Raw genomic sequence first — 20691 nt, forward strand, 5'->3', positions numbered from 1 at the left:
TGTTGTGTTTAGTCTGTATGTGACTTAGACTTTATTATTGCATTGCACTATAAACACGCCTATACTCCAGTTTAAAAAACATCAAGCTGTGCCGAGTGACAGAAGGGCTTCGAGAGGTGTAATCTCACGTCTCTACCATTCTGTTACTAGCTGCAAAATGCAAGCGACGTAGTGATTTCTTTGCAGCTCTTACTGAGATCCTGTGCTGAGTGTGTTGCTGGTGTTAACCGGGATCATTTTGTCTTTGCAGGCTGCTACCACAGACCTTTGGCTTCCTCTATGTTGGCAACTACGACAGGCCCTTTGCGCAGATGAAGGTGAGAAATAAAATAAATTCAGCATTGTACCAAAAGACCAAAGCCTCCATCTTCATTCAGCTTTAAATTAGCTTTTTTTTTTTTTTAAATGTGTGTGGTTAGGCAAAACTGCAGTTGAATATAAATTAGTCCTCCAACCACTTTTACAAGTGTAATCTTAATTTTCCTTTTCCATTAACACATTTTCTCATATTTTAAAATCGCCGGTTTCCCAGTTAGCTTCAGGTTTTACTTCCAGTGGCTCCGTTGTGTAGTGGTTTGCGCAAAGATCCCAGGTTCAATCCCCAGAAAAAGCACAAATTCCTGATCTGTGACACAACCTGCTGTGAAAAAGGAATCAGCCGAAAGTAGCTTTATTTCTATTTCTAGAACCTCTTATGTCTTCATGTGTGCTTATTAGATACATTCAGTGTAATATTTAATCAGATAATATTTTTTTTCTGCCTAATGCTCACATTTTTAAATTAAATAGCTGCAGTTTCCTTTTTCTTACATAAAATACCTGATCTCATTAGTGAAGGTTAAACTGTTTGCCCAGATATTTCAGTAAATTTATATGTGTTTGATAACATGGAGTTTCGGTGTAGCAGAATTGTATATGTACATTTAATATATCTGCAGTACCGCGCTGATAAAATGTGTTATACCACCTACCATAAAACAATAAAATAACGATATTTTAGAAATCCCAAATTGGACATTTTTAAATCCAAATTGGAACAACTACACTCAACTTCTCTGAGAAGAAGAAATGAATCAAGCTTAATATTCAAATGCTAAATTTTGGGCAATTTATTACTTAATATCAACACCTTTTCTATGAAAGTTTGGCCTTTTTTGTTTCATGTCAGACATAAACAATTTGAATTTATGTTCCAGGATGCAGAAAGTTGATAAGGCCATTCTGGACTTTCTGACTTGCAAAACAATTAATTTGATAATGCATTTACCTATTAAAGACTGTGTCGAATCGTTGCTTGACAGATGTTGAGCAGGTAAACATAGAAGCAAGAAGACAACAAATGTACTGTTGGAAAGCTACTCTTACAGAATGAGTACGCACTATGTGGCGTTTCATCATGCTTGTGTCATGTTAAATTGATGCATGTTGCTGTAAAAAGTGGTTAAAAAAATGCATTTGGAAGCTCCACATAACAGTGATGTTCAGGTCAACGGGTTTCATAGTTGCATAATGTCTGCTGTGTGTGAATACACAGTTGAGATGACATCATCAGACATTTGACCAACAGCAACACAGACTCGGTCCTGTGCACTCCAGTGATAGCTACCATCTCATCACCATCATATATAGGTTAGGGTCCATTAGTTTAGAATGAAAATTTGCCAGTCTGAGGCAGCTGACGAGCAACATGTGTTTCCATTTGTTTTACTTTGCTGTAAATTTCCACGAAATGACTTGTAGCATTTGTAGCCTTTCCAGTCATGGTTCAAAAACACAGTAAACAAGCTTTTCTTTTCCCTATTGTATCGTCTTGTCGTGCCAGATTCCCATGTATCAGCCCTGGGCTCTGTCACCAAACACGGCAGATTCTGTTTACTGCTCGGTCTCTAAGCTTCTCACGGGGTGTCAGAGCAAAAGCTGCAGCCCCGGGGTCATCCTCTGTCAGATTACATGTTGTTATTTTTGTGGTAAAATGTGTTTTACAGTAAGTCCGAATGTGAATATGCTAAAAATGGTAATTACTTGTCATCGCAGGACTTGATGACTTGTGGTTTTAGTCAGAAAGGCTGTTCCTGATAAATCTGACACCTCTACACAGCCTGTGTGTGCGTTTGTTGTCTGCTGTGCTCTGTCACACAATGGTTTTGACATTCATCGCCTTCCTTGTGGCTGTGCTAGTAATTTCAACGTGCCTATTAGATGCATTTCGAGGCATATCCAGTTTCCACTATATTGAACTGTTGAGAGAAATCAAACCAACTTTGTCTGTGATAGGAAAAATGTTGTAATCTTCACAAAAACTTGTTTTATTGGCTCAATCTTCCAATTTAGGTCCTTATTGTTGTAATTTCTTACATTGTTTGCACCTACAGGGTATAGGTAAAGTGAATATCAGCTGAGCACTTCAGAAAGAAGTCTGCTGTCTCACAAATATTGCGAGACAGCAGACTTCTGGAAAACATTTGTGTGGCTCTCTAAATGCTGTTTGGAATTAATGAGTATCTACTGAAAAATGGTCTAATTATGATAAGCATGTCTGGACTTATTTATGACTTGCTGTTTGTTAAAAATTCAGCTGTAATTAGAATTTAGAAAGAAAGTCTTTGAAGCCATGTAATGTAAATAAAAACAGTAATGTCAGTCAAGTCAGTGCAATTACAAGCTAAAAAAAAAAAACAAGTACTAAAACTACTCATAACAGTGTTTATTTTATCATATTTATTTATTTATAGCAGTATTTAATACGTTTTTCCTGTATTTTCTTATCCCCATCCCAAATTTTGCAAACATGTTGCTCACATTAAATTTATCATGACCATGTTTTTCAAAACACTACAAAAAATTTTGGTTTCTTCCTTTTGATATGTTGTTTTTATACTTTAATTAAATGTACAGTATGAATCATTTGTAAATTTGTGTAATTTTCCTTTCTTTATTTTATCATTTTAGCTTTTTTGGAAACAGGATTTTATTTGTGACCCAGGTTAGGCCACAGGCCTAGAGACTGGTTGATGACTCTCTTGGAACCGCCACTTGCTTTGAAATGAGTATTCTCCAACTGGTTGCTGGAGGTTACCGGCAGTCACTGTGAAATCAATTGCTAAAGCCCCTTTCACTAAGGCTGAGAGACCCATCAGTGACCCCCTGACAACCAAAGGTTGCTAGGAAACGATGGGCACTCCTTGACCGGTTAGCAGGTGGTTGCTGTAGGTTGAGTCACCAAGAGTGTGCTGCACTGAAAACCTCCTTACGATTGATTTGGTCACTGGCAGATTACTGTGGGCGCCCATGGTATGCATGGAGGATGCTGACTTACCTCACCAACTACTCACCAAGCTGTGATGAAACTGAAAACGTGTATCAGAAATAGAAAAGTGTTACATAATTAGACCTTTATTTTTTGACTTTACAGGTTCACAAACTGGGGTTGACTCACATGCTTGGGTTGTTGTTATTCCTAGACTTTCAAAAACATTTCCACCGTGACGTCAGCATTTGGTTTGCGGGTTGCCATTTTGAAGCATCAAGTTTGCATTTCTGCCTTTGCCATTTTATTTTTGAACCAGAAGCGATCATAATTGGGCAAGAGGATGGAGTAGCACCCAAAACCTGGTTGAAGAAAAATACTCAATACATTTGAACTCTGAAATTTGTCACTAAAGGATTGCCTGGACCACAATCTAGGGACCACCCACTGGTCCCACATGGACCACTATTTAGCTAATGTCATTCATTTAAAATCACGAATGATATTTTGGCTAGGGGTGGGTTTTAATAATCGATTCATCAATTAAAATAGATTCTGGCTTGGATAACGTGATATCGATTCATTAAAATCCTGAATCAATTTTTTTATATAAATGTATTTTGCTCGAAATTCCAGAATCTCAGGTGAAACGTCACAAAATTTCAACAACCACCAAACAGCTAAAACAGTAAATGAGAGCAGGTACATGGATTCTGCACAAAGACGTAAACACTAGGGCTGGGTATCGTCACTGATTTCTAGAATCGATTCGATTCCGATTCACAAGGTCCTGAATCGATTTGATCCACGATTTGATTCATTTCGATTTGAATCTGGGAAATTTTGCCTCAGACAGTCAGAAATATTATAATTAAGATCAGTACATTTACATATTTTTGTATCTATAAAAAGGAAGCTGACACTTTCCAGACTTTATCAAAGGTGTAAGCGTCACAGCAGATGCCTTTGTGTAGCTGAAGATAAAACACAGAAAAACATGAAGGTGATTTTCCTGGCCTGGGATTTTATTAAAATATTCTGCAGTAGATCAAAAACGAAAGAAAACCATTAATCAACATATGAACATTACCTCTGAAGTTACAGCGGTTTTAGTAGAGACACAGCTAAGCGTTTTGCATTTTGTATAATTTTAAAAAGTTTAAATTTGTTCAGAAGCCTATTGAACGGCAGAAATTAGGTTTTCTTTTCGGAAGTAAGTAAAAGGAAAAAAAAAAACATCGGCCGACAGCGCTGTAAACAACGGTAGACTTGTGCGTAACAAGCAAGCGAATAATGCAGAAAACGGGGGATAGACGGGAAACTGTTCTTGAAGTACAGAGAGAGAGAGAGAGAGAGCTGTGCATGACGTGTGATTTTATTGTGGTGGAAGCAAAACAGCAAAAGCAAGAGGGAGTCCATGACGATGTTTATGTGAAGCGTAGTTTGGATCTTCTTTTGCTGCTGGTTCAGTCAATATTGTTTGGAGAGAGATAAAACTAACAGCTTTAGAATCAGCGCAAAAAGGGCGTAAACACAAAGCGCGGACCCGCCAAAACATCAGAATCAGCGAGCTGTCAGCTTTCAGCCCCGACCGTGTCCGTGCCGTCGGGTGAGAAAGGCGACATCTCACTGATTCTGATCCGTCGGCGGGTCCGTGCATTTTCCCACCTTGTAGGTTTTTTTTCAGAATATACAATAGTTTCACCTGAAATATTGCAAAAGAAATGCATAAGAAGAAAAGAATGCAAAGTAGTAAATTTTACAGCTTATCTGCTCCAAAGCAGGGCATCTTCTATGTGTACGTTTTGGTTGCTCCTACTCCAGATGCATCTTGCCAATAAGTGCATTGAACTTCTCATGTGGTTTGTATTGATGCATTTTGACTGGAATTGCGAAAATGAATCAAATGTCATACATTTTTGTTACATGACTTAATTTCAAGGCATTCAGACTTAGGGTCTAATCAAAACACCTACGTCGGTGTGTCAGATATATAAACATAAACCTTGAGTTTTGACTTTAAACCAATTTGTGTACTTCTGTGAAATGACTTTTCAGTCCTTCTGGGTGCTGTTGATTCCTCGTCTAGGTGTAGTTTCACCCCTTCATGGAGTCAGTTCCCTGTGCAGAACTATATACAGCCCGTGCTTCCGGCTTATTTATCCTACATCTTTCGAAAACTGCCGCAGAAGTAGTCACCGGACTTTTCCTGGATATTGTTGAATCTAAATTGTGGGATTAAAAAAAAAAGTATGAATACTGTGTAATTAAAAGTGCTGCCCACAGGAAAACACTCAGTCATGCTGCAGACCAAAACAAACCAATCAGTTAAAAGTTTGAGAAGTTTTTGGAGCAGTTGTTGTTTAACTGCCAGATTCGACAGTGCACCGCATGCCTGCTCGGCTCTAATTTGCCTCATTTACACATTATTACCTTGCTCATCTTTCTTTTTCGATGCGGCAGCCAATCTGAATGTGTGGGATAATGATTGTTATTATACATATTCACCAGAGACCTCAATCCTGATGTCATTTCGCACATTCAAAAGGAGTCGTGAAGTGGTCGGAAGTCCCATTTGTTTGTTCTGGCACAGCTATTCAAGGGCACATATAGCTGTAATTACATAGTAGATAATGCAGCTGATCTGTGACAAATATTTTAACTTTACTACTGAACATTTGTCTTGTGAGTCATCCTGTTGAATTGTGTGTGTTTTAGTGGAAGCTAATATTAATAGGGAGGAGATGTTACAGTATTCTTTTTGAGCATGCATCATATATTAGGATTGAATATTGATACAGTCTATCCAGAATCTTATTTCCTTTGAGGGTGCGTTTTTTTTTATAGTCGTACTTTTGCATCTTATATCATTTCCACACTTATACGTTATTTCATCCAGTTTCTCGTTATTAAAATGGGCCCGGGTGCTGCAGTGCCGCAGACCTCCGGGCCCCTTCTGATTAAGTCGAGAATGAAACAAAGGCAGGGTCAGTCGCAGAGAGGCGTGATGGGGAAAATAAAACAGCTATTCAAGGAAATTACAAACTTTGTTTATTCGTCTGACATCGTACTGTAGCATAATGCGCTCGTACAATAGTCCCCACAGGATCCAGTATTTGATAAGGAAGCAGGGCAGCTGCCTGCGTGCTGTGTACAGGTTGGTAAAAGGTCAGGTATCATAAATTCCAGTAGTCTGGAGCTAATTTTGGTCCCACTGCTTTTTTTTTCTTCTTCTTCTCCTCCTTCTTCTTTTTTGCACAATGTAGTAGACATCATGCAGTACATGCTTGGTAAGATGAAACTAGATTGTCATATCCTGGCCCCATTTGAGCATCCTTTCAGTGAGGTTGAGGACTGAATTCCAGGAGTCTATATTTCAATATTTTCCTTGACTTCCTGCCAAAATCTGCTTCTTTATTTGTGAAAAACACCTGGGGGATTTTAAAGTTTGTGTGCACAAGTGAAGTTAAAGGGATTATGTACTGTACACTGTGCTTGCTGAAATATACATTATATAATGCCTTTCCAAACATCATCAGCACTACAATGCAACAGTTGGCTATAGACACTTCAACCTTGGTATGCTCTTCTTAACCATATCAAATTTTCAGGCTGGAAAGATCTACTAAAGACAAGTCCAGATCACTGCAGATTTCCTTCTGTGTGATTTGTAACTAGGGCTGTGCGATATGACCAAAATCTCATATCCCATTATAAGACATCTATCGTCTGATAACGATATAAATCACAAAAATTTTCTGTAAATTCTGTGAATCTCGGGCAGCTCGACTTGCATGAAGTGTTTCCAGCTGCGCGTCATGTACCTGCAGGTACATGACGCGCAGCTGATCATTAAAACACTGGACTTATGAGTCCAGTGTTTTAACGATGTATGAAACTATACATTTTTAGACATAAGTTGTAACGGCCGCCGTTTTCTTTGTATTTATTACACGGCGTGCTGCGGGGAAAAGCCTGTTCTAACATTTGAGTCTAAGGTTTATTTTTTAGCACCCGACGGCTCCTTTTTGCTTCTCATCTGTAAACACTCTGCATACTCTTTCACGCGATTCAGTTTATTTTGAAAGTCTCAACAAGATCTTGAGCTTTATTGTGAAAGGTTTATGTGGAACATAAACAAGCGGACACGCATGGTGTTACCGTTGTTGCTAACGCCAACGCATAAAAATATGCTCTTGTCCGTCTGTAGTGTGGTTATATTAAATATAAGAGAAAGAGAGAACTTTAAGAAATTAATATAGCCACTACAGTGACCATCAAAACGATGAAAAAATATTGCCGTAAACAGTTTATTTTGCGACACCACGAAACAAACGATAGCGTAAAATGAAACGATAGACGTTTTTATATCGTCATCCGATATCGTTATATCGAACAGCCCTATTTGTAACTTGAACTGCCTGAGGTCAGCGCTACTATAAACTCCCTGACCAGAATAATAAAAATTGATACACAGGACAAGATAACAGCATTGTTACCTTAATGATTGGCTATTTTTCTTTTTTTACTGCTGCATATATGAAGCGATAATGCCTTAAAATTTTTAATTTAAAATTTCTAAACAGTGGGAGACAGAATATATTACTGGGAAATTAACATTGTACAGTCACAAGAAATCCTTAGTGGGATTATCAGATGACACACTGGCACTGTACCACTAATGTGAATGGAAATTGCATTCATTAAGACATAATCACGTCATGAGTAATTAGTGTTTTTATGAACATGAGCCTGGATATTAAAAATACCACTCTACAGCATGCACGATGCAGTGAAAAGGTTTCAGGAATCAGATTCAGACTTTAGTCACTCCCTGGAAATTCTGTTCTGTTTTCTTGCGATTGTTCTTCTGCAGTGCTCAGAACAGCAACCCTTCAGCTATAGTGTAGTTTTGTGGAAGTGGATGAACTCGCAGGTGGAGGGAAAAACAAAAAATTAGTTATATCCAGCAGACAATACCATAAAGGTACACACCATGGTTCATGTTGTTTCAGCTGAGTGTTCTACACAAGACGCTGTGGAAATGGAGCTCTCGTCAACAACGATGATGCTTGACATGAAACAAAGTTGAGTCAGTTTGAAAGAGAAGTTGTTTTTCTCTTGCAAATGGTCATAACAGTGGTTTGATCGGTCAAGTCCTGGAACTTTTTCAGTATGACCAATCATAACCTCTGTGTCTTTTCACTGAGCCTTGATACTTGGGGGAAAAAAGAGCTCTCTCATCACGTTGTAATAAAAAAAAAATAAAAAAATTGTCCACAACAAAAAGCTGCTTTTCTTCCTTGTCAGCCATGTTTATATTTGCTGTATATATTTGGATTTGAATAGAAGGCAGGCAGCAGAGCGCTTCTGCTCTGCAATAGTGCAACATTGGCTGATAAAGAGTTTGACTGCCAAAGTCCCTGATAACTGGTGGCACACGTGTGCTGCCATAATGAGACAGATTTGGATGGATTAAGCACCAAGTGGTGATGGAAAATGGCAGCCAACATGTCACCCTTCACCAGCAGGAAGAGATCCAGCCTGTAGCAGCACGTCCCGCCTGCCTGTACTGCCCTTCACAGCTTGCTGGCAGTTTGATGTGTGGAGCTTTAGGAAAGCTCAGAGATTCTGTCGCTGCTTTACATCATGTGCAATTCTTCTCCTAGTAAAAAAAAAAAAAAAAAAGTTTGACTTGGCTTCGAAATAAGATTTCGGTACTTTTGTCAATATTTAACAGTTACAGCTGCAAATCAATTTAGAGGCCATTTAGTGTGTTTATCTAAAAAGCCATTTTTAAAAGATGTCTGTTTAGTCTGGATTCTTTCTCTCACTTTCTGTCTTCCTTTCTCACAAGCGTTCTTGCTTCCTGTATGAATTCAACCCCCACTGTTATCCCAGATGCACCACGCTCCAGGATCACATAAGCTCTTACTTTGTGTTTTTTAGCGTCTTGCCAAATACTGGTGCTTTCCTGGCAACTCCAGTCACTCTCTGACCTCAGCTAAAGGTTGCGTGTTCACGCTGAACCCCGGAGGTATTCATCATTTTTACTCTCTGCGAGGCCAAGGTGAAAAGTCACATCACAGCACCTCATAGACCTCATGTCATTGCTTATTCTATTGCGTATTTTAAAAGTGTGCAATTGCACGTGACCGCTTCAGCTGCACTTTTTATCTTCCACGTTCCCAGCAGCTACAAGATTTGCATTTTTCCAAGTCTCGACAATCCTCTCAGTCCCTCGACAAATAAACAACAGATGCTCAAATGTCTTCTTTGACTCATACTTGATCTTCAGTATCGTGTGCCATTTTCTTATACTTCAGCAGTGTTACAGTGTGCTCAGTGTGTAGAGCTGATTTTGTTTTCAAAGCAAAGTGTGATGTAATAAGTCAGTGATCCTGTGTAGCTCAGTAGGTGGAGCAGGAGCTGTTGCACTGCTTTATTGAGAGATGAAATACAGACACTTGTGTTGTGTTAGTGTTTGTATGTGCTGATGTGTTATTGTAGGTCCTTATGAAGCAATGCAGCTGTGTTTAATGATCAAATATAAAGATTAACTTCATGATTAGCTTCCGTCATACTTCTGCATGAAGCATCAGAGCCTCGTCTTACATTCAAAGAAGCATGCTTCCTAAAGTCACACCACAGTTGATTTCTATTTATTACATTTAAACCTTCCTTGTCTAAACTACAATACTTTATAGCCTGTGCTTTTGATGTTTTCATCTTCTAAAAGGTACAGTTACACAATTATTTAATACTGATGCTAAAAATCAATTGAAACTTGAAGGAAATGTGTGACACAAGAAGAATAACATAAGAATTTAAACTACTGTACATAAAAAAAGCTTGTGCCCAAATAGTATTAAAGACCAATGCAAATAGCAATATACATTCATTTAATAGAAACCTAAAATTTATAACTGTGGCAAATGGGTGTTAATGTGAACATTTTCTGTATATTATTCTCAATTAAATGTATTTATTTACTTACTTGTTTTTATTGTTTGTCAAACTAAGGTAATCTGAAGATGTCACCTTGGGTTTTTGACATTTTATATACTTAAAAAAATGATTAAGCTATTGATTAATCAGAAATTAGTTTACTTGTTTAGTTACAGCTTTAGTGTGTCCGAACTTTCTCCTCCAACCTGCAGAACTTATTATTTATTATTTGAATCTGAGCAATATGTGTCAGAGAGTTGCACCAGCATTACGGTGTCTAGGATAAATTAACTGATGCGCTGAATGACTTTAAATATTCCCTGCAGTAAATAAACTTGATGGCACTACACATTAACTCATGGTACATTTATCCTTTGATATCAAAAATGTCACCCAAAATATTTCTGTATAAGACTTCTGAGTCTTCTTGAGTGTCTCTCCTAGAGAGATCCTTGGTCTCCGAAGATTCCCACAAGACATGTCAGTATTTGCTTCAGTCAAATGTTGCCGCTACTTGAATAAGACATTCAGGTAATCTGCACAGTGAGCTGCATATTACTGCGTTTCAGTGAAGACCAGTAAAGTCAAAATAGATTATTTCCATCTGTAGTAATTTGGTGACATGGCTCTGTGCTGGAACATCCCTGATGCGCAGAGACCTGCAGCTCACTGGATATTTTCTCTGTACACCCTAGAGATGGTTGTGGGAGAAAATCCCAGCAGCTCACCAGTTTCTGAAATATTTCCACCAGCCAGTCTGGCACCATCAGCCATGACACATTTAAAGCCACTTAAATCACCTTTCTCAGCCATTCTGATGCTCAATTTCTCCGTGACTATAAACAAAAGTATAACAAGTCATCTTTAAACACTGTTTCCAGAATTAGTTGTGCCATTTGGATGTGTAGAGTGATATCTGCTAAGCCATCAGCTAATATGCACTGAGATTAGCTGATCTTTGTGGCCTGTATGAACCAACGCTGTGCTCAGTTTAATCCCAATTTAGTGCTCTGTCATTGCAATTTGCTTTGCTTTTGTAGAATTTAATGCATCGGGCATAGAGCAGCCTTAAGCTTAAGTCTTTTTCCTCTTGATGTCTTCTAAAAGTATCTAATTAGTATCAGTAATAACAAAATTGATGATGGTGATAAAGAAAATGTGAAGAAATTGCAGTTGTGTGTGTCATTTATCAAAAGTAGCTGCATTGATCAGTTGTGCAGCATGTGCCTGAAACCTTTTACAATGATTCAGATCAAAGTAAAACGCAAGGCTGTGGTAAACCAGACCATAATACCCCACCTAGATTCACGATTTTTAACGTGTGATAAGAGAAAAGAATATGCTTTGTATTCGCTCACATTAAAGGCACGCGCCGTCTCTCATCTCTGTCTGCGCAGGCCACTAAAGAGCTGAAACAATACGACAACAAGATCATTGAGTGCACCTTTACCAACAACAGCTGGGTGTTCATGAGGCAGAGGGTGGACAAGAGCTTCCCCAACTCCTATGATACAGCCATGGGTGAGTCTTTGTCCTTCTCCTTCCAGCCGTTATTTTTAATATCCCACTGTCTCCTGTATCTAAGTCTAAATCTGTGCAAATAACAGCCAGTCAGCCTGTGATTAATGGGTTATTTTATCTATATATATATATATTTTTTTATTTGCAACAGCCTCCCGCCTCAGTTTTATTTCTGCATTGTGAGACTGTGTATGCGGAGGGGCAGATGTTATGTTGTGTACTCTCCATGAAGAATGCACACTGACACTGTGGCCTTGTCTTTGGAGCTGAGGACAAATTGTTTTCTTTAGCTCCTCACTGTGAATAGAGTAGCTGACATTTTGCCACACAATTTCCAATCTTTAAGAGGTTTTACTGTCGTGAATGGGAATGCGCATGATATATTATTGGCTGATAAGCGAGAAAATGAAATCATTGTTACTGTTTCAATAATGAAAGTTCAGCAATTCAATTAAATCTGATAGCACGGTGCATGCTGCGGATGTTAGCAATCATTTTTTACTTTTTGCTTTTTTTTCCTTCTGCTCTTTGCTTGCTGCCTGAGGGCAAAGCTGAGCTCCTCATGCAGAACAGAGGAGCTAAAGAAACTTTAGACGACGCTCGTTCATCTGTACGACAAACTCTACTAACAGTTTATCAAACAGGTTGATCAAGGAGAATATAAATGTCTTTAACTGCCCGCCGAGATGTTAACCTGCTGCCTCTGCTTCATCCACAGCCATTTTCACACATTACTTATTATGCCTCTAGCAAATTGTTATGAACAATCTACAGACTAATAATTAATCTCTGTACCGATTAAGCTTAATGTACAGTGTCTTTTTGTTTTTTGGGTTTTTTTTGTCTTAATATTAAAATTAAACGTTTTGTCTGTTGCTAAGAAATCATTGGCAGCATCACAGTATTTATGAAGACTTTCTGGGGGCCTTACAAGACAGCATTTTCCAAGCACCTGTTTACAATCCCAGAACCAATTAAGCTGGTTTGGGCTCAAATTATTTCCATGTACTGTTCAGCTAGCTACCTGGGTTGCTAATAAGCCAAGCTGCTAGTCTGCAGGAAAGGTTCACTTGAACAGACGCGTGGTAAGAGCGAGACATGACAATCAAAGGAAGCTAAATGGAAAACTGTAGCAGCAAAGATGGCCTTTCTCCTGCCCCTGACCCCAAAGAACCAATCAGTAGGAACCATAAGTCGGTCTTATGGTTGTGCTGATTAATGCGCACAGTGGAGGGTCACACAGCTTCAGCCGTATGATGCATCTTATTACTTGTAGGTAAAACTACTTGTCGTTTTGTCTTTGTAGTAAAGCTAGTAAAGCTTACTAGGAAAAAAATATGCCTTTGGGGCAAAGTCACCACACCACACATTTTTTCTATACATGCTGGTTTTTGTTTAGTGGTCCAGGGTTTGACCGCTTTGAGCGTTGACATAAATTGTTGTTCTCTCCCTGTTCAGTGAGACAGGGTCTTGTTTATTGGAGCCACATTGGCTGCAGAGGGGCAACACCAACTTGTATGTAGGGTGGTGTGAGATTCTATCAGCTGTGGTGCTTACATGATGCTCAGTTGGAACTTAGGGCCCCAAATTGTCCTGAGAAGAAATCCCCCTACCATCAACATCACCACCAGCCTGAACCATTAATAGTAGACAGGATGAATACATGAATTCATGGTGCTTATGCTAAATTCTGAACAAATCCCAACCATGCAAATGTAGAAATGGAGACTCATCTGATCAGGCAGCATTTTTCCAATCCTCTATTGTCCAATTTTGGTGGTCCGGTGTGAATTGCAGCCTCAGTTTCTTCCGCTGCTTTAAGGCATCTGCTTTGAGGCTCTGCATTTTTTACACTGTTGGTCTTCTGCACACTTTGGCAATAAAGTGTTTTGCTGTATAGTTTCTCTTTTTTGTACATATATAATGATGCAGGACACTGTAATGATTTATAGCAAACCCCTGTTTATGGATGAGATGCAGACTCAACTTTGAGAGCCAAAACCTTAAACGATCAGTGCTAGAGCTGGGCGATATATCGAGTTTTTAAAAAATATCGATATATTTTTATACGAGATATAAGATGTGACAATATCCTTTATATCGATATAGTCTATGTTACGTTATAACTATACTTGTGGAGCCGCAAGTTTGCCTCTCTTTCGTCCACTTTTGTCTTTACGCAACATTACTCGGCCTCGCCCCTCCTTCACTGAACACAAATCCCCCTCCTCCCCCATCGCTTCACCTGCAGGAAGCGACAAGATGGACACGGCAAATCTCCGTTAACGAGTTACTGCGCATCGCCCCGTGCTTGGGGCTGGACACCGTCAACGTGTTAGCTAGCTAACCACGCTAACGAGCTAACCACGCTAACGCCATGCAGCCCAGAGGCGCTGCACAGCCTAAAATCCTTTCATTTTCTCAAAAGTTGACAGCGCGCCTTATGTATGAATTCTGGTTGTGCTTGATGGCCGCGAACCGATTTTATGTGGTACACAGTGCTCAGCAATCTGTCAAAAAATGTTTTAGTACAACTTTGGTGAGCTACGGTGCTGCACCGGTTGATGGATTGTCAGAGCATTACGGCGACCGAGGAGCCCCGCGGAGTGATACGTACTGTGCTTCAACGTAATATTACCCTACTGTGTATAAGGACCATAAATGGCACCTGTTAAGAGACATGGTTACGAAGAGGATTTCAAACTCAATGCTGTCAGTCACACAGTAGAAGTTGGGAACAGAGCAGCTGTGAAATCTGTCTTTGTTACTATGCTCTGCGTCTTTTAGTTTACATTTTGACTGCACAATTGTGAGCTTTTTGTTATGCACAAAAACAACATTGTTTTATTTATGCAACATTATTATTTAATAAATGCTCATAATTTATTTTTGAGTAAATTTTATGTACATCTATGCTCTATGTTAATAAAAGTGCCTGTGTGACATCTGGGACACAGCTTTGACTAAGAACTCTCTTTTTGTTCTTACTTTATGGCTTAAAATGGCTTAAAAAATATTGAGATATATATCTTATATCGCCGTCCAGGTAAAAAATATTGAGATATGAATTTTGGGTCATATCGCCCAGCCCTAGTCAGTGCTTTAAATAAGCATTTTTTAACTTTTTTTTTTTTTACAGTACAAGGATTTGCTTGTCTTGTGCTTGTACATTTAAGTATCTTTAATGAGGTTTTAATGAGCTATGGGTCTTAAAGTTAGAAGTTGAGTTCTCAGTCTGAGTACCCTTTCTTCCTCTCCACCAGCAGCACCCATAGAGCAGTAAAGAGGTAGATGTTGTGAGAGAGGATAAACGCTACCACAGAGCTGTCAGACAATTTATTAGTTCAAGGGCTTTAATCTGGCCCAGGTTATGGTCTCTCACACCTACTTTGGTGCAACGACATCAGTCAAAAATCAAATATGTTTGCAGTCGATTCACACAGACACACTCGAAGGTGGAATGAAAATCCAGCTGTGATGGACTGCAAACGTTATCCATGCACATTTTTAGGCCATCTCTTGCAGTTAGGCAATGCAACCCTAGGCTTTCATTTCACCTCCACAGTTAATGGCTGTCTTGAAGACAGTGCAGATGTGGCACTACTTCTAATATATTTTCAAATAATGGACTTATAATGGGAAATGCATGAAAAGGGGAAAAAGATTACAAATTCAATGCTTCAATCAAATTGGGTTTCATTTCACAAGTTGTGATTCTTGTTTTAAACTTTAAATAAGTGCCACATGCTATGAAAATGCACAGCAGCCACAACAGGAGAAACAAATGGACACAAACAAAGCAGAGGAAGGCGAGGACATAATGCAAAAATAATAGATAAACACGGCAATAAACCATGTTTGTGTAGCACTTAATCTAAATGCTGAGTTCACAGCGCTATGCAAGGAGGAGTATATAAGTACATATTGAAGCAATAAAAACAAGAAGCACAAGCGAGGGAAAACACATTTAAAGAATGAATGAAATTGATTGAAGAAGATAGAAAAGATGGTCCTGAATTATTGAGCTTTAGATCCCGAGGCGGACTGTTGTACAGCCTTGGAGCCCAGATGGCAAAAGCGCCTTTTATCTCAAATCTGGACCGATAGTAACACATTTGTCCCCGAGCTGATAACATTTCGCTTCATTTAGAGGCTGGATATAGTCCTCAGTGTGCTGCTGGTATTATGGCACTGTCATAACCGTGCAGAGGGAGCTGTGGAGCAGGAGGAGCTTTTTTCTAGCACGCAAAAGCAAAAAGTCCATATCATGTGTCCGTAGACAGTGGGAGTGACTCAAAAGTTGGTTTGTGTCACAGGTGTCTGTGATAAAATAGTGGTTAAAATGTACTTTAGCAGCTTGGATGCGTGTCGAATCCTCTCTAAATCATAGAATTCTGAATCATTAATGTAAGGAGAAAAACCTCAGGAAAGCAAAGAATCACGGGCCCAGAGTTAATTCATGTACATGGACGATTGCCTGACCTCGTTCCGTCGACTACAGAAACGTGCAGGCAAAGCGCGCCAGGCATCTGGTCAGACTTTATTATATACTGCTTTACTCATGGTACAAGTACAAGTTAGGAAAAAACAACTTCTTATCTGGTGATTGCATACGAGGCTGCACAGGATGCAGCCTTGCAAGACAAAGATGGACAAGTTGATTAACGATCTTGTAGTGGGTTAAAACAATACTTGTTGGTGTTGTCTAAACTTGAGCAACTTCCTCATGTGATCACTTTGTTCCAGCTAAAGAATTTGCTGACACGCTATGTACAGGCATTTCTGTGCAATTCAAATAAGCTAAACATAAACATTTATCACTGTTGAATATTAATAAAATTCAAAATCTTTTAACAATTAATTTAGGTGTTTTTGCATGATCCACACCATCATCAGAGAATGCAGTTGTTTCAGGTGCCTGAATCTTTCTGTTATGCACAAGGTGTCTCTTGCTTTTAAATCTCGAGAGTGGATGGTCAGTGATGACGTTAAGTTTTTCGTTTTTTCTACCAGGCCATCTTAGGTTATAAAAGAAAAATGGCTCCATAGTATAGCGGGGTTGTGTTAGGATAGACATTTGGCACACAAAAAATCTGGCTACTGAGACATGCAGAGTTACCTGCTGTGGCGACGTAACTTTTATGCCAGGACATCTCTGAGGCGGGCGTGGCTCAAGAGGCAGAGCAGGTCATCTACCAGTCGGTTCAATCATTGGCTCATCTTTTCGACATGCCCACAAGATACTGACCCCTAAATTGGTCCTGGTACAGCCACCAGTGTGTGTGTGTGCATGTTAGAAGGTGTGTGAATGGATTGTGGGACTTTGAGTCATGATACATGAAACAGGCAGTTCCAGTGTACATCATGACTCGCCTTTGCATCTTGCTTTACTTTGACTCACTGGTTCTGTTTAGGAAGAGATTAGCAAGAGACAGACTGCATTATTTGATCACCTGGGAATGAGAACGTGCTTTAAAGAACCATGAATTCACTGTTGCTGCAAAAGCCTGTCGGCATCTCTATTGTAACTTCCTTTCTCCTTTTTTTTGTCCAGCTGTGTGTCAAAGCATCCGGGAGCCCGTCACTAAGGAAATCCTTTTTGAGTATCTGGATCGCTGTGCTCAGGGAGCACAATCCCAAAACCGGAAAAACCCGCGAGACCCAGACTCTGAGCTAATGCCCCCTCCCCCTCCAAAGAGACCCAACCGGGCCATCCCGTAGCCCACAGCTACGCCTTTGGGACTGCTCCACGTTTACTGTGTACATCCAGCCACTCACACCCCAACAGATAAAGGACATTTCAAGGCTTTCTTACCTGCAGCACGTTTGCTTTATCAGCCCATACATGTCGGAGCACCAGAAAACTTCGATGTCATTAAATTACATTGTAGACCTCTTTGTAGCTTTAATTGCCTGTGTTCTTATTAAAATGTAAAAAAAAAAAAAAATTACGCTTAGGTAATTTTTCTTTCATTGTTTTGCTGTTTATAATTTTAAACAACTGAGCTAATTGGTATTTATTTACTTGGGAATTGTTATAGCAACAAATAACACCTGACAAACCGTGTTCATGTTTTGTCAACTAGTTCCTTAATTTGATTTTGAAAGAGGAGTAAACATCTTTAAAGCTCAGTCTGCTGTCTTGATGAGTCTACACTACAAAAATAGTTTCCACCATCAGAGGTCTCATGTAGATTTACACAAAGCTGCGCAGATGTTCAATTAACAGATTAAGGTTTCTCATTGAGTTCCACCTGTAAGACTCAGGCGGGGGGTTTCCAAATGTTTTCATATCCCAGATAAGGAGTAGATCTCAGTACTCTGCCTCAGCCCATCTGTGTGGACTTTTGTTTTAAAGGCCACATGGGTGGGCGGGGGAGATGACAACGTGATTACACAGTCTCTACAAAGTAACTACAACTACAAAACCAGTGAAGTCAAGCTGCAGATGGGTGGCACACAAAAGGAAACAAACATCAACAAATTGTCTCGCAGAAGTGAAGAAGCTTCAAACGGAAGGATAAATACAACTCTTCCAGAAGATTAGAGCCTCAAATCGCTTGACTTTGATGCGCTCGTTGTTCCCCAGTTTTCATCTACACCGAGGTATTAAAGCTAAAAGGTTTATGCTATATCCAGCATCAAAGTGAAGAACACTGGTTTTTGTGTTTAGCCAATTAGGATTTTGTTTTTTAAAAAAATGTCTTGCCAGCCATGTGATTTGGCTTCAAAAAGGCAAAAAGAATCTTAGACACTTTTCAGTCTAAGAAACAGCACATCTGTGTGAAAAACATCTTCATTTTAAGGTGTATTTTGTTTGCCAAGGACAAGGTAAAAGTTTAATAGAAAGGTTGCTTCACTTAGATTTAAATGATTTTCCTCTGAAGGCCCCGAGGCAGGAAGACAAAACAGAAAATGCTTAAAGCATGTTAAAGCAAAATCAAACCGAAGCTTAAAGAATAAATGCTGACTGTAATGTGCTGTAGTTACAAAATAAACAGTAATGTCTATACTAATTGTTACATAACCACCTGCCACAGAATAACATCTGTAAACATGTAAGTAGGGATACTTTTAGTTGGGTCTTTTATGTATTTGGACTATAATCATGGATGATGTTACTGAATTATGAGTTTGCAGCATTAATTCAAGAGGATTAACAGTTTGGTCATTTTTCACACATTCCCTTCATTTTTTTCAGGGTATGAATTGATTGGACAGTTCACTGATGAGCTCTTTCAAGGCTAGGTGTGACTTTTTTTTCCCTTATTATTTCATGATGGGTCTGTTCAGACTTTGTACCAACGCTCCAGAGCCTGGTGTAAATTATTTAATATATTAGGTACAATTGAGAGAAAAGATGCACAAAAAAAATAATCACCAATTTTCAGTGAATAAAAAATACTGTTTTTGTACACCCTGGCAAAGAAAATCTGTCCTCTTTGTCTGAACCTTTGGTGTGTTGACATGTTTGAAAAGGTGGCTGAACTGCATTAACAGTCAGTTTTACACCATCAGGACATTTAAATTAGTTTCAGTCTTGAGTTAGTCACCCCAGACATTAATTTAAGAAACAGACCAAATTTCTACATGTGACTTTTAAAAAAAAATGATAAACTGGTCCTTGGTGGATTGTTTTTTTGTTTGTTTGTTTTTTTAACTGTGTGTTTATTGAGTTTTAAACTTTACACTGACACCAAAATCAAACAACTAAAACAACAAAGAAAAAAACAACAACATAGCAGAACGAAACAAAACAGACAAAACAAAACAAAGAGACAGGCAACCCGGCTCATGAATACAAAGAAATAAGTGGAATGGTGGATCTTAAAATGATAAAATACAACTTCAGATGAACAACAGCACATGACTTATTACACCATGTTATTTATTTACTTAACAGAAACAAAGTCAAAATGAAGACTGTTTGTTGCTTCTATAGGAATGAAAGGTAAGTGGCAGCCAGGTGAAGCTAATCAAATGCACTTAATTCACTGCTCATCTGCTGCACGTGTGAGCACCTCTTAGTTGCTACCCATCAATCTACACAAGGTTTTAAAGTCATTTCCAAACAATTATTAACAGGTGGAAAGAGGTACTAATAGTCTAGTCTTCCCAGGAGTGGACGTCAAAGTAAACTCACCACAAATGCAGACTGTGCACTTCTCTGAGATACTGCGAAAAAAAAAAAGGGAAGTCTACAGGCCTCGGCATGTTAAATTTCATGACAACACAATTGGAAAAAGACTGGACAAGAACGCCGTGTTTGGAAGGTTTACTAGAAGAAAACCTCGGGTTTGGTTTGTAAAGTTGCATCTGAACAAACAAGCCGACCAAGATCAAAGTGCTTTAGACAAACGAGCCCAAAATGGAAATGTTTGGCCATAATGCACAGTGAAAACCAAACACACCGCACCAAATGTCAAGGTTACGCTGGTGGAGGAATGATGATTTGGGTTTGTTTTGTAGCCATAGGACCTTCCAGGCCTGGAGTCGGTCGTATGTGCTTCTGTATATATTCTACAGTCAATAGACGACATCTGTCTGACAGCTAAAGCTTGTCCAAAACTGAAAATAGACCAAGTACAGCAGCAAACCTGCAAATTACTAAAAATGGGGGGAGAAAATCACTGCTGCAATCATCCAGTCAAAGTCCAGATTTCAATGCTGTGGTGGGACCTTAAGAAAGCTGTGCCTGCGAACCTCAATGAACTGAAGCAATGGCACAAAGAAGAGCGGTCCAAAATCCCTTTACAATGATATGAGAGTCATCATGTATTACGTCCCCACATGAAGGGTAGGCAAAGAGGGTGGGGGACAGTAACAATTGGATCCGGATTGGAATGAAAAGGACGCCAGGCAGAAGTGTTTAACACAAAATAAGTCTTTATTATAACCAATAACCATATAAACAGTATCAACAGAAAGAGGCAGCAACGCTGCTATTAGCAATAAACCAGGTAGGCCAAACCAAG

At 39.1% G+C, this 20691-nt stretch overlaps 1 protein-coding gene and 1 long non-coding RNA gene across 2 annotated transcripts in view; both read left to right on the forward strand.

The window, feature by feature from the left end:
* rngtt (RNA guanylyltransferase and 5'-phosphatase) overlaps positions 1-19033 on the forward strand; it is a 112741-nt gene extending 93708 nt beyond the window's left edge. Inside the window, exons 14-16 of the mRNA XM_085134317.1 lie at positions 251-317; positions 11593-11716; positions 17271-19033. Coding sequence (XP_084990443.1) covers positions 251-317; positions 11593-11716; positions 17271-17437 — 358 coding nt within the window. The 3' untranslated portion in view covers positions 17438-19033. The remainder of the gene's footprint in view (positions 1-250; positions 318-11592; positions 11717-17270) is intronic.
* On the forward strand, positions 324-8470 carry LOC146501829 (uncharacterized). Its single transcript, XR_014869638.1, has 2 exons — positions 324-7077; positions 7121-8470. It is a non-coding gene; the product is annotated as an uncharacterized LOC146501829 (long non-coding RNA).
* Positions 19034-20691: the final 1658 nt, after the last annotated feature.

The sequence above is a fragment of the Neolamprologus multifasciatus genome, chromosome 15, assembly GCF_963576455.1.
Source record: "Neolamprologus multifasciatus chromosome 15, fNeoMul1.2, whole genome shotgun sequence".
Classification (NCBI taxonomy): Eukaryota; Metazoa; Chordata; class Actinopteri; order Cichliformes; family Cichlidae; genus Neolamprologus; species Neolamprologus multifasciatus.